Source organism: Sebastes umbrosus, chromosome 2 (assembly GCF_015220745.1).
Source record: "Sebastes umbrosus isolate fSebUmb1 chromosome 2, fSebUmb1.pri, whole genome shotgun sequence".
Taxonomy (NCBI): domain Eukaryota; kingdom Metazoa; phylum Chordata; class Actinopteri; order Perciformes; family Sebastidae; genus Sebastes; species Sebastes umbrosus.
In genome coordinates this window covers 7,815,558-7,830,729 of record NC_051270.1, presented here as the reverse complement: position 1 = coordinate 7,830,729, position 15,172 = coordinate 7,815,558, and the positions used below count along the sequence as shown (strand labels likewise).

The 15,172-nt window shown below is 40.0% G+C and overlaps 1 protein-coding gene across 4 annotated transcripts in view; it reads right to left on the bottom strand.

Moving 5' to 3' along the window:
* Nucleotides 1-15,172, bottom strand: part of cep89 (centrosomal protein 89) — a 70,250-nt gene that overhangs the window by 37,240 nt on the left and 17,838 nt on the right. The window contains exons 15-17 of one of the 4 annotated variants that reach the window (XM_037746864.1): nt 13,607-13,748; nt 8,275-8,364; nt 1,042-1,077 (exon numbers count right to left, since the gene is read on the bottom strand). In XM_037746864.1, coding sequence (XP_037602792.1) covers nt 1,057-1,077; nt 8,275-8,364; nt 13,607-13,748 — 253 coding nt within the window. In that variant the 3' untranslated portion in view covers nt 1,042-1,056. Of the gene's footprint in view, nt 1-1,041; nt 1,078-2,985; nt 3,094-3,886; nt 4,032-8,274; nt 8,365-13,606; nt 13,749-15,172 lie in introns of those variants that run through there. The other 3 variants (XM_037746847.1, XM_037746855.1, XM_037746838.1) reach the window with 3 other exon arrangements.

The following is a 15,172-nucleotide window of genomic DNA, read 5'->3' as shown; positions in this document are numbered from 1 at the left end:
AGTAGATTTCCTTTTAGCGCTGTGACCAAAATATACAGTTTAGTTTGACAGAAATAGAAGAAATGAGTGACATTTCCAGCACTACTTAAAAGAAAGACTATAAATGGAGCGTTTCATTATGTAAGTAGAACTTTCTGTTCGTGAGCATGGTGGTTTACAATTTGTGGGTTTTATCAGTTCACATTACTTACTTACATTACTGCTTGGAGCAGTTATGCACATTTGACAATTAACAACTTTATTGTATTCACAAGCATTTTACATTTTACTTGTGGGAGTCAATTTAGAATCTTTTCTGTACGATGTTGATAACCGAGGGCCCTGGGCTGATAACTTTTAGATATATTTGATGATAAAGTTCAGGTGATAATATTTCTCATCAAAATGGATATGTAGATCTTTGGAAAAAAAAAATATTAATTTTGTGCTAAACCCTTCCTCTATAATGTAAGTCCTGATATTGGGGTCTATATATTCTTTTCTTACCTTTGCTTTGTCAACCTCTTTCTACCACTCTACCTGTCTCTGTACCCACACCCTCTACAGTATGTTTACCTGTGTTTCTGATCTACTGACTGCAGCTCTCAGCTTAGTGCCACACTACTGATTTCAGAAGCTACTAGACAATGAAATAAATGGAGAGTTATTTTCTATACATTGCTTCTGTACTTATTTGTATGTCTGCTTGCCTGCTGATTCAGCCCATAACAATCAACATCACTAACATCACAAGTTAATCTTGCATAATCTGTCTCTTCAAGCTCAATGAGACAGGATGCTGTTGTTATATTTCAAACTAAGGTGGCTCCGATTGCCACCAATCTTTATCGGCCGATATCCGCTCTAAATAATTTGACTGGTGGTCTCTATAAAGGCTGATCATATTACACATTGATTCTGAATTGAAACGCTTTCCATACTCATTTGCCTGCTCTTTAATTTGCTCTGGGAGCGACACAGCTGGACCCACAAACACACACATACACAGGCCCGGCACTGCGGAGCTCAGAGGCCAGCTCGCCATCTGCAGCGGTAGTTTCACCATCTGTCTCTGATCTATTTTTTCCGCAAGCGAATCTGGCAAGAAAAAATACTGATAATCTATGACAACGATAGAGGCCTAAAGGCTATATGATACAAATCATCTGATTCTGATAAATGATACAATATGCATCCCAAGTTTGCCAACCCATTTGATGGCTCTGGAGTTATTGGAAATGTTTGGATCAGAAACAATCCTATGCAGCCACCACTGGTATCCAATTCTAGAAATAGTATGCCTAATATTCACTACCGAGCTGGTTTGTAACCTCTCCTCTGCTTCACTCTCTGTGTGTATGCCGAAGCTGCCCCGGCGCACTCAGTGAAACACAAGAGCAGAGCGGTGCATCGCTGCAGAATGAATATAAGGGAAACACTGATAGTGTAGAATGAATAGACATGCAAAAATGTTGATATAGAATTTGAATGTCAACATTATGAATGAAGCGTTGAACTATTCAGTACAGCCCTTCTGAAACCATACAGGTCTAATGACAATGACAGAGAGTATGAGATACACTCTGAAGTCCCGGAGACCCCTGATGCCGTGGGTTTGGCCGAACGGAAACATTGTTCATGATGATGTCATTCATTATATAGCCTGCCTATCAACTGTTTTTAAGCACAATGAACACAGATAACATTTGACCGGAATTACTACCATTTGTTCGGGACATTGAAATTTTCCAGGACTTGTGAACCGGCACACACAGAGCAGAAGAGCAGAATCGCTTGTTCATCAGCACAGAGAAGTGGCTTCAAAATAGACCCTGTGACCGGTGATCGGATCGGCCGATTCTGCTTCCAGCGGATGGTGATCAGCTCCAAAAATCCTGATCGGAGCACCCGTACTTCAAACCAATAAAATCACAAAGGTGGGAGCTTATTTATAATCTTACAGAAAAAAAGGGGCATTTTAATCTCCAATCAACAGGACTTCTAAAGTCCTTTAACCATTATTTTAAACAAGATTCTCCAAACCTTCACAAGATTGATGAGATGGTGTACTATTATGGTGAAAGATAATAAAGCAATAAAGTGCTGAGACTGATACAGTACAACCAGCTAGAGACAGAAACAATAAGAAGTAAGAGAAAAAGAAAACAAAGAAATGAGAGATGACAGATGGCAGCAGGTCAGACAAAAGAAAGAGATTTCATTTTCTGCCTGAGTTGGCAGAGCAGTAGGAAAGAGTGCTTGTCAGTGGGGCGTTTGCCCTGCTGGTCGTAAGGTCTGACATCTACAGGACCCTGCACTCATCCTTCTGAGCTGAGTGGCAGGTTACATTAGAAAAAAGAACTCTCCCTCCCTACATCTGAAAAGAGAATTACAAATATACAAGTCCAAATATAAGACGACCCTGAATATGAGAGAACACTGTCCTGGTTACTCAGGATTACCCGCAGACTTCACTGTCATCAGTTTTCATACAGACTCTTTTTCTCTTTAACAAGACTCGGTCAAAACCGAGTATATGTCTGGACCGTGTATGGACAGTCTGTGAATTTGTGGCTCAATTGTTACACAAATAGTCAGTGGTCATGTCTATAATGTTAAATCCAGCGGTACATGTCCACCAGGTCCAGCGAGGACTCTAGGGGACGCACTGCTCCACTCAACTGGCCGTTCAAGCGGTGACATACTCTATCGTGGACCCTGGTTTTCTGCTTGCCGTTTCAAACAGGAAACAACATGGTGGCATAAAACAATCCACCAACATCTACTTCTGAAAACATTTTAAGCGAGAAATAGGCTATGCCACTGCTGAATCTCGTTTCATTTTAGAACTAGATTGCCAAGTTTGACAGCTTGGTCCAAGTTTTGTGAGCCGGACGCGTCACACTGGACGGAATCATTTGCATAAAATTGAGATTTTTCACCTTATGCAAATACAGACCCTCTCAAACTTGCTGCAACTCTCCCACCATGCACTGGGCGACTGCTTCTCAAAATGAATGGAAAGCGTTGAGACGCCCTCCGTCAACGGATCTGGTGGAAATGCGGAGATAGAGGAGCACTCGCACCGGTGAGTGGAACTGCTGACATGCCCCCCTGAAAACGTAAACAAAGGACAGTTCCTGCCTTTTCATTTTGAAAGAGCAACGGCCAATGAGGAGTCTCCAACACTCGGCCGACCAATCGTGTAACTTCATTACTCAGCCAGTCACTCAGTGACAGACTGGGGTCTAACCAAAATGGTACTTTTTACACAATGAGTAGTATAGTGAAGTGTAGTTTGCCAAGGACAAGTTGTGATGATAAAGAATCCTTCAGAATTCAACTCACTTCCTGGATTTCAGCTTTCAAATAGGAGCCAGACAGCTTTGAAACACTTAAGCTCTTGCTGAAACAATTAGCCAAATTGATCTAATGAGGTAAGTAGAAGAATCAGAATTCAGTACTTCAATTCTTTAATTACAAACACTTGAAGCACTTAAGATGAGGAGGTTAAGGTTCAGAGGTCACAACACTCTGACAATTGAAGCAACAAATATTGATGTGATCCTATATGATTATGGGTGATCACTGAAGGTTCTTGGAAAAGAAACGCTAACTAAGAGCGGAGGAGAACTTTGAAATGAAAAGTCATCTTATGCTGACATCAAGCAGCATGGGTAACGCAAACCTGTGACCTGGCTATATTTATACAGGCATTCACTAAAATATTCATAATTTTCAGGTGTTTCCAGGAGATGGAGGAGCATGAATTTTAATCACACATGAATAATGTAGTCGCAATCTGCTTTCTCTTTATAACACACACTTAACACACAATCCTTATCTTTTCAATTCATGAGGTGGCAACATTCATCGCAATCACTATAGGTTGATAAGAATCAAATGGAAGCTAGAGCTGGGCTGAGAGTTTTTAATTGGTCAATTGGAATTTGGTAACATTTCAGGTTGGCATGAAATCCCAGAATGAATCACCTGCTGCTGTGACGAAGAGCGTCTCATCAAGCTCAGCCGCCCCCATGAGCTGCAACAGACTACAAAAGGGACTGTGCTGTGGACAATCTGACTGAAGCAGGTAAAAGGGTAAGGCAAAAAAAAAAATGTATAGCATTTGAAATTCAATTTTGATATCTTCCAGAGAATATAATCATTGAGCTTAAAAATGGAATATTTGTGAAAATGTGCAGCCATCATGTTGTGGACTTTTATTGTTAATTCTGCCGAGTGGCCTCCATGAACTTATACGAGTTGAGTTTATTTGAGGTCATCAAACACGGAGGGGGATGGGGGTGGCATGTCATGCGCTGGTGGGAAGATGCTGTATCTGGCATTTGAGGGTCAGATCCAAACCAAAACCTTTTGGCTATATTCTATACATGGGATTACTAGTGTGGGAGGGGAGAATGTATGGGTCAAACAAACAAACAGGACTTTCACCCTCGAGACTGCTGTTAGCGTCCTGTGTTAAACCAAGTCAAGGGTGACTTTATTATATTTTTGCACAGCCCAACATACACATCTTTTGAAGGTTGTTTTCCAATTCTGGAAAGTCGTGACTCGTTAATGGATACCAAACACCACTACCATATGAAGCAGATATATGAATGACTAGTTTTGATTTAGTTAGTAATTTTAATATGTGGAAAACTTTCTTCTTCCTTTTCAGGACGATTCACGGCCTTCCTGTTCTGTGGAATTCATAGTCAGTCCCACAAATGTGCTTGTTTTAGTGTAATCACCTCTGATGAGGAATACCCCAATTTTAAGACTTTGAAGACTTTAAAATGTATTTTTAGAAGATCCGGTACAGGTTGTTGAAAAATAAAGTAATTTCTCTTCATAAACCTGTATCGTTTTCTATTTCTTCCCTCCTTTTATTGTATATTCTTACTATCATCTTGTGTGACATGGGTTTTTATTCAGTTATTTTGTGATAATATTTAATTACTATCAATAAATGGCCAGCAATGCACCAAAGTGTTTCCTTTCTTTAATTTGTTTGTAGGCAAGGTTGAGAGGCCTCAGAATCCCTTTACTGCACACGGAAATGTATTATGCTGACATGAGTAATAATACTCTTGCAGACTTGTGTGAAAATGTTAGGTAAAAACAGCTTTTCAGCTGCAACCACTGAACCATTGATATGTAATCAATCCCTGCATCATATTGCTCATACACTGTAAGTGATGGGAAACACTGACTGGGCCAGATCCCATTTTAAATAGAAGGACAATATAGAAGTAAAATATCAGTCTTATCATAAATACAAGCAAAAGGAGACCAAGGATCAAAGAATGACAAGATGAAAAAAAATAATCTCATTCTCAAGTGCAGTTCTCAACCTTTTTTGTGTCAAGGACTCCTATATTGATACACAAATAAATAGTCACAGACACCCATTTGATAAGACTTCGCTTCAGGGACCTCCATCCGAAAATATTTTGGTTGTTAGATATGATAAAGACCAGAATTTTATAGTGGTCAACTACAGTTGAGGAGCCATGGAGGAAGTGAAACATAATGCTCACTCTTAACCGAAAAATTATAGACAGATTAATCAATAATGAAAATAATCTATAGGTGTGCCACTAACTGATGATGCATGATTCAGTTATTGTATTGTAGCAGATCTATGTCAGTAAATCGAACTATAAAGCAAAGAATCCCTATCCGTCTGTCAACCATTCAACCGTTCATCTGATCGAAGTCACACTTAGCGGGTGTATTGCTGAGGACCAAAGGAAGTGCAGTGTCGAGTGCGAGCTCTTATTAGTAGTGCGTTATGCAAATACTGTGTATTGTATTGAGAGGTGACTCCTATTAACTGCTACACCGCCGAACAGCATGCTGGGCACAGCTCACTCTCCGTCACTCTCTACTCAAACATTTCAAGCATCAGCGATGCAACTTTCGGAATGAATGCTTTTGTTACCGGGGAAATAGCCTGGTCCCAAATCTCATGGTAGGTGTATTGCTCAGGACCCAAGGAAGCGCAGTATCGAGCGCGACGGTTTTTCGTATGAGCAGTAATACCGGAGGCCAAGCGCCCGGTCTGTACCGAACAGGCACGTTTTGAACAGACTGACTGCACTAGTGCTTTAAAACATATCTGTTGAAAACAACCCCTATGTCATATAGTCTACAGCTCCAGTATAACCACTGCAACACCTTGAAGGAGAAGTATAAGTCCAGTTAGTCTTGGTTAATATCTGGCAGGGAAAGAGGGAATAGTCTAATGAAGTATAAAAGGAGGAAGGAAGGGAATTATTGTCCTTCTACACATCTAACATTTACAGCTTTCCTCTTTCCATGGTCTGATCACCACCAATACAACTCACATTCATTTACACAAACACACCTCTTTCTCTATGGGCTGTTGCTATAGAGACACAAATGAAATTGTCAGAACCACTGAGATGTTTTTTCCTGATGTGGCTTGAACGACAAGAGCTGCTGACAACTGGAACAGAGAGCACTGGCTCTCGAGCAAGGCACTAATACTGCCAGACTAATGCCATGTGCACATCTGGCATGACAAACAAACCAATAAAGAAAGGCTGTACCAATTAGCATTGCAGGACAACTGTCAACCACAGCGATAAGATTCACACCAAGATGGCATTGTAGGTAGATATAGAAAAGGTTGCCATGGTGATTTGCTAGAATGGTCTCCATGTTTTTTTCTATGGAAAGGGATGGATCCATGCAGGTTTTGTCACAGAATGGATAAGGGGGAAAAAAGATGCTCTGTCTTCCTGTCCACAGTCAGTCATGATGACCACACTTGTGTCTATTTCAGCCATCTACACCTTAGTAAAAAAACGGAAGTGAGTCATTTTTTAATTAATACATTTTGAGGTGATATTAAACAGACGAACAAGTGTTGTAAACAATCTTGCATTCCTTTTTCTTTTTTTATATTAAAGCTATGGCAGGTCTAAACAAAGTGGCACGTTTTATGTGAAACTGATCCTTTTGTTTATGGTCTGACCATTGCCAATGCTTGACTATGTTTTAAATGATATCTGTCTTGTACAGTATCTGCATACAGGTCTCAGTTCTGCATATCTGTGTCACATATAGTCCATACATTTAGCTTAAAATTATAACATTTAGGTACATTTCCAGCTGGCAAATAGTGATAACCACTGGCCAGTGGATTGCAGATACAGTATAGCACCAGCAGTATCAGCCAGAGTTGTAATCAATACCACTTAAACCGAGGCCAAGTCATGACCAAGAACTGAGTGAATCGAGACCATAAAGACTTTGAGGGGTTGAGACCAAGATCAGACCAGGGCAAGTCCCTCACTGCATGACACACTTGCAATCAAATAGGAAACATGCACACCATGTATCCTTTTCAAATTGATCTGAAAGCTCCACATTCCCATAAAAATACCCAAAGGACACATTCACTTTCTTGGAGTGTGTGTGAGCAGTTGCAGTTTACATCCGTGTCTGCCCAAAAACGTCATCACTTCATCGTTTCATCCTATTAGACATTTCTGTGAAATTGTCATAATTCTTGAGTTCTGGCGAAAAACGTGTTTTGTATAATTCCCATCCAGGTGTTCCTGAGATATCGCTTTCACGAGAATGGGGCAGACATGAGATCACACTGACCTGGACCTTTGACCACCAAAATCGAAACAGTTCATCCTTGAGTCCAAGTCGACATTTGTGCCAAATTTGAAGAAATTCCTTCTAGGCGTTCCTGAGATATCGCGTTCATGAGAATGGACCGGTCGGACGGACAACCCGAAAACATAAAAAAAAACAGCCACGAGTATTGCCGGCCCGGAGGCATAAAAAATTCATATTAGAAATGAGTCAAGTTATTGGTTGCACACTGTTATCATTGCTGGTGTTTTGCTGACGGTGCGTGTTTGTTAAAGATGGGAAAATGAAGTCCTAGAAAGTCAATGAGCTCAGCTTGAGAGACTGCAATCTAAGAGACACAAGTGTTCATCAATTTTTACTTTCTGAGTGTTGGGAGTCGATAGTAGATTGATTATCAAGTGCAGTGGAGTGGGCTGATGATCAATAAGAATAGATTGGAAGGTTAGCTTTTCAAAATTGACTTCAGATAAAACGCTGTGTTTCAGTGCAGACCGTTGAGGCACCAGCTGAGCCAAAGTTGTAGCCTCACAAGCTACTCCGGCATCAGGGGTTAAGATCAGTTTGACCTGCCTGCCATGCAGCAGGGTGGTTTCAGGGCAAAGGTTAGTGGCAAAGACTGTAGTGTGACAGTGATGTTTGAATAAAGGAACTTACTTTGACTTCTTCCTGTAGTTTCCCGAATCGAACTGTGCCTTTCAGAATCCTGCTGGTGAATCCTTGTTTTTCCTGCTGAAGAACCGAGGCCTGGGGAGTTAGAGAGGGAAGACGGGGGTTTACTGATCTAGTGAGGAACATCGAGGGGTACAACACACAATTGGGTGAAGAGAGTGAGGGATTATGGGAGAGATGGACAAAGAAAAAGAAGGAAACACTTGAAACTGTTACCAATTTACAGTAGTCCTGTGTGCGGCACAAACACTGCCACAAACAGCCCATTTTCAGTTTAATATAACCAAACAAAGGTCTAAAACTTTCGGTGTTCAGAAAAATGAGAAGAAGGATATTTTAATTTAAAAAATAGCATCAAGATAATGGAGAAATACCTGTCAGCCTACAAAATATAGCTAGTGATGTGCTAATGTAGCATAAAATGACATTAACTCCAGCTTGTGCAGTATAATGAGGGTGTTTTACGGCTAAGTGACTGCACATTGAAATGCGCAGCCAAAAAGTCCCAAATTCACCTCATTAATGCTGACATGGATCTTCAGTACCTACTGTCCTGTCCCTCTAAAGAGGCATCAGTACAGGTATGTAAAAAAGAAATAAAAAACAAGGGTTGTAATTAAGAAGATAAATTGTTAAATTGCACCCAAAGTAAATGTTTTGGAGTGTAATTTGACTAAGAGGGCATTTTTATTTTCAGCTAGGACAAATTCATCCAATAAACTGTCTTTTTGAAACCGTTCCAGTCTCTGAATGCACAATTAGCAGGATTGTTCGAGGCAAAATGCAGTAAAGAGAGACTGCAAACTTAAATCGAAGTTTAAAGGTGTTTTTTTTTATTGTGCCTAGAAGGTGAACATCAGCTGAGTGTCTTGGATATTTACATAAATGCAATAATCCTGGAGGTCACAGCCAGACAGTGAAGGCAACTACAATTGTAATTCAAATGATCAGCCAGTCTTGCTCATAGAAACAGCTCTACTGCTCACCTAATGTGGTCTAGCCACAACACAGCAAATAATAATACCTTTACTGAGAGCACACACACACACACACACACACACACACACACACACACATCATTGTGGTCATCCTGTTCTCTTCCAGACTAATCGGTTCTTGTTAGCTTTAGACCCGCTACCTCTAATATGGTGTCAGTCTGACCTTCCACACATGATGGGCTCTTGCTGATCCTCTAAAAAAACCCCAGCTATGGCAAAGTCCCTGAATCTATTAACATTTACCAGAAAAACTTTCTCCGTTCCTCTGCCACACACTCAGCCAGCTGAGCCAAGTACATACTTTTTTGTACCATTGGTTTCAGATTAGCTCTATTTTTTGGGTTTGACATGCCATATCTTACAGCTCTGACTGTATATTCATCTACCAACCATGTTAGAGTGATCATTTAAAAATGATTAATTCAGCCAGGTATCAAGGCTCTGAAAGAACAAAAGGTGATATTAATGGAAATGGAGTCTTCTGTTAATCAATACTTCTTTCTTTCTTCATCTTTGAAAGGCGGTTTTCTATGATTTCGTGCTTACGTGTTAATTCTTGCTGAAAATAGATCGAATTACTAAGTAGAAAAAGTGCAGATCTCCCCCAGGTGTGTCTCCCTCTACCCTTCCCAAACAAAGAATAGTTGAATCTCACTCAATTGTCTCTCCCGGCTCCCTTATAGTCAAGATTGTGGCGAAGATTACAAAAACAGGGATTTATTCATGTGTCTAACTTTAGTGGATCATAACATTTTGGCTATGAAATTAATCTGCAGATGCTCTGGTTCAAAATGAGACCAAAAGTTTCTATGGATGTTTTTCAGCCATGACAAATGCTAAAATGTGTCCTGCAACAGACTGGGTAAGGCTTGCTTTTAGCATCGCCGATTGCCAGAAATGCCTTTGAAACAGAATCTAAAATAGTTATTGTGTGTGATCTCCTTAGCGCCCATCATTCCTTTTTCTCTCAGTCCTAGACTATCAAAGCGTTGACTAAATTGAAGCCTTGGTCAAAGAAAAAATACCTTATTTTCTGTTTACTTTACCTTGTTTTAGTTTTTTTTAATGAATGTTAGTTGCCAGAGTGTGTTGCTGAGACAGAGAAAGGGCTCGAACATAGTTCATTTTCTGCTGATTTGTGTGTCTGAAAAATGCCATTTTAGTGTCAATATGTTCGGAAGATATGCGGCTTGTGAAAAAAGCAGAATGGGACAGAGCAGCTGGTCCAAAAGAAGCGCAGAGAGCAGCAGGTGGAGGGTGAGTTGACACAGATACGGCTGATGTCTCACTGACATGCTGAGGCAAATGCAACTAAATGGATTCTGTAAATGTCTTTTCAATGTAAAGCAATTGTGAGCCAGCAGTTAACTTGTGTTAAATGAACAAAAGGCCTCAACTCTCCATCCTCTGTTTGTTTTTCTCGTTAAGAAACTGTCAGATATTTAATTTGTAATTATTTGTCACCATATGTCTGCTGTCCTTCAGATAACTGTAGACTATAAAGATTAAATAATCTTTTTTGTTCCCAAAAAGCCTTTCTTGTTAATATACCTGCTCTATTTACACCACCTCTTCAGATGTGGAGAACCTCAGAATGCACAAGGAGAAGTGTAAATGCGCTTTTTGTAGTCCATTTTCGGACCATTGTAGTTTCATCACCCCAGCAGACCCATGTCAATAACACCCCCCGTCTCATCATAATCACGGAGCCTAGTGTGCAGTCGGATTCTCTTAGCACCGTGGTTGTCTTTTCCTAAGCCCTTATGTATTCTCCGTCGGCCAAATGTTGGAGTTTCCTCATTGGCCATTGCTCTTTCAAAATGTCCAGCACAACGCGTCCCGCTCACGAAACTTGGACCAAGCTGTCAAACTAGGCTATCTATTTCTAAAATGAAACACGATTCAGCAGTGCCATAGCCTATTTCTTGATTAAAATGTTGTCAGAAGTAGATTTTGGTGGATTGTTTAGACAGAGAGTTTACAAGCAGGCCGCCATGCTGTTTCCTGTTTGAAACGGCAAGCAGAAAACCAGGGACCAATCAGGTGCATTCCACAAAAGGGTACGTCACCGCTTGAACGGCTAGTTGAGTGGAGCCAAAGAGTATAGAAGCAAAGAGACGAAACTCTGGTGTTTTATTTTTTTATAACAGCCTCCCATTTTGGACTGAAAAAGCTTATTATATTTATAATATTTTATTTCGGTAGAATATGACAATAGAACAGAAATCATTTTGTTTTACTTTTGTACGGCACTTTTTAGGTTGACGTTTTACTAGCGTCCGGTAGTCGCTTTCAGTCCGAAACGGCGGAAGCGTAGCTTCGCTGTTGGGCGCTGATGTTGCAATGGAACAAACAATTGACTTTCACTTCTTGGCAATATATGTTCTTTGGTGGAGCAGCGCGTCCCCAAGTGTCCTCAACGGACCTGGTAGACATGTACCGCTGGATTTAACATCATCGATATGACCACTGACTATTTGTGTAATAATTTAGCCAGAAATTCAGAGACTGACCATACACGGTCCAGCCATATACTTAGTTTTGACCGAGTCTTGTTTGACTTTTCGAACTGGCTCACCTAAATGGTTATCAGCTACACCTGTGCTTTTCTTGCAATGACATGCCAAAATGTCTGCTGTGAAAAAGGTCTACTGCAGGCACTGTTAGTAAATTCAGTGGGATGTTTAATCAGTAACACTTATATCACCCGCCGTTATTTGCAGTATCCTCCCTGCATCTTACTGCTGACATGGAGCGTATGCCTCAGGTGGCAGAGAAACTGCACCTGTTTGATAAATGACACACACGACTCCTGGCACAAAAACAAAAGGTTCCCGAAATCTGCCCTCAGACTATTCTGCCTCTGCGGACCGACTGTCATCAGCCACATGCTGCATGGCTGCTCCGCATTACTCAATAGCTCCTCAGTATGTGTAGAGGGAAGCTTTATCGGGCATTTGCCAGATTGTCTGTGCTGCCTTGTTGCTGCAGCATTTGACTGATTCCTGCCAGCCAGTTTATGTCCTGGATGACTGCCAGCTCTCTGTGGTTGTTTTTCTAATCCCACCTGCTTTCACTCCAAGTAAACTGCCTTTAAACCTTACCTGCTGAGTTCAATCATGCTGCCATCCAACTAAGCTAGCAACAGCCTAAAGGTGAAACACTGTTACTATTTGCTCAGTTTGCATTACATTTCAAAATTTTATTTTATGATTTGTGAATATGGAATACTGCAGGAAATAAAACAGTATAACATATTAACATAATAAAGTGCAGTAGAATATGGAATATAAAATATATAATATAATATAAATGTAGTAATTTCACCTTAAATTTTATATCATATACTATACTATGTTATATGTAATACTGTTTCCTTACATTTTGTACTACATTATATGTCTACATTAATACAGACCAACACTAAGTATCATTACTTAATAATATTATATATTAGGGATGCCTTATATTATGATGAGTATTTGGCAAAGGTGAATTATAACATTATCAGGATGTGTTCAAATATAATCTTGTAAAATGTAGTTTTCGGTGAGAAACTTGAAGGAGATGTTTTCACATCAATCCAAAATAGATATTACAGAGGGAATTAGGACCTGTTTGACTTCCTAACACCTCTAAGGAACTTAATATACATAAAAACGTGATCGGGGTATCTCCATTATATATTATTCTGGTGTACACTGTTATAGTAGATGACATAATTTCACTCTTACATATACAATACTTTGCAGCTACTAATAACACTACTATGTCACTTCACTTGAGACAGTACTGCTGAAGTACAACACTGGGTACTGTATGTGTACTGCTTGCCTTGTAATTTTGAGTTTAACTGCTCTTTTTTAGTAAAAATCTTCTAAATCGTCGTCAGATGTTTGCCGCTGGGTTCCTAGATTACATTTCGGCCGATGCGTTCTGCCTCTTTTGTTCTCCACGCGTACTGTTTACCTGCATGCAAACAAAGCCTGCTCAAACGTGATTGGTCAATACTACTCGGACTACAAAACGGATTAAAAACGGAAACCAGAATGCTTCCGATACCAAAATCTCCAGATTCTGCATTCATATGCAGATGTCTGTTTATGGAGATTATGTGTGTGTATGTGAGTGTCAGTACTGTCATGTGTATTACCCAGTCTGTGTGTGTGTACAGTAATACCTTGTTTCCCTGCAGTGATAGAAGTGTCAGAAATAATACATGTACATAACTGGTCTCAGTAGTACTACTAATGCTATGTGAATTACGTGTACCGTGTACCATAAAAATCTTTCTACAGTATCAGTAGCGTCAGTAGTACCATCTGTAGTAGTTGGTCTCTCTCCTGGGAAATGTGCTCCGCCACAGAAATGACAGCTCCCATGTAATGCCGAGTATTCTCCTCTTTCAACACGCACTCTTCCTTCTGTTTCTTCAACACACTCATCCTCCTCTCAGCCTTCCTGGATGATGGAGAGACAGGAGAGATGAAGGAAAAAGGTAAACAGAATTAAAAACAAAAGATTGGGAAAAAGAGGATTGCAAAAAAAACAGGAGGAGAAATAAAGTGGAGAAGAGATTTAGAAAAAATATATCAGGGGTTAAGGGAAAGGAACAGAGCAGAATGGTTGAAAACAGAGAATACAAGAGAGACAAAGAGCTAACTAGATGATGTCTTGAGACCCTGCCATCTTGATGCGAGCGGCATGAAAACACTGTTGGTTAATCAAACACCTGCTGACAATCTTCACACTTCAGAATGAGAAAGTCCACATTAATCTCAGCTCAGGTCTACGGGGAGCAGAGGAAGGTGCCAGAGACCAGAACAGATTTTAAAACAGCTGTAATCCCTGACCAAAATAAATTGTGTACGAAAATAACTCGAACTGAACTATGGTGAAATGTGTAATGTTGTCACTTCAGCTTATGTCTGTACAGAGTGTTAAATAACCCTCTCGCACTAGGACTGTGATGATCATTTTGATTGTACTTTTTTGGGTGGAGTGAGCATATTTTTAAACATAGGATAAAACTTTAAAGAGGGGAGATGATCCGCCCTCTTCAAAAAAGTGGTTCTGTGCCTGCCTCTAGCTGTCACACTGCTGAACTGTCCTGCATCCAGGGAAAAAACAAATCAAATCTAAAGCTAAAGCTAATTAGTGGTTTCAAAGCTATTTGATTAGATTCAGTGGTTGTTGATTTGATTTAAGGAGGACTTCATGTTTTTTTCCTTTTTAATTCAATTACATATTCTGGGTCACACTATGATTCAGTAATCACAGTATTAGGCAAAAATGTTTAACACCCAAACAGGTGTTTTATTTTATTCTGGCTGATTGCACCTGTCTAGGTTAAAGGCGAGCAGAGCTATGCTGCGAATTATGTGAAGTCACTAAACTCCATGTTCTAATAAGAATAATTAAAGTGTAACCTGCCCTGTCATAATAGGTGCAACAAAACTAACAAGCGGATGTGAGGGGGGTTTAAATAATCTGCTGCATTTATTATCATAACAAAATGACAAAAAAATATGTTTCAGTGGTTTTACTTTATACTAAAATATGAACCGCCACATATCAAGCTTAGAATACTTTCTAAGAGGATTTAACAGTGTAGTCATTCACCTTTTTTTAAAGTTTAAAAGTTTTTAGACAGATCTATTTATTGCGTAGCTTTGGGCTTTGTTAAACAGATTATAAAACATGCCATATGATATCAGCTGGACCAGTGCTGACTGCACATTTTAGTCACATGAGCAGTATTGGTAGCAGGAAGCTGTGCAGTGATCAAATACCCAAGCTCTGGTATTTTGATAGCTACAGTACCGGCTGAGCCTCACAAAGGGACTGCTTCAACTTCTTTTTTAACATCTTCCCACACTTTTGGC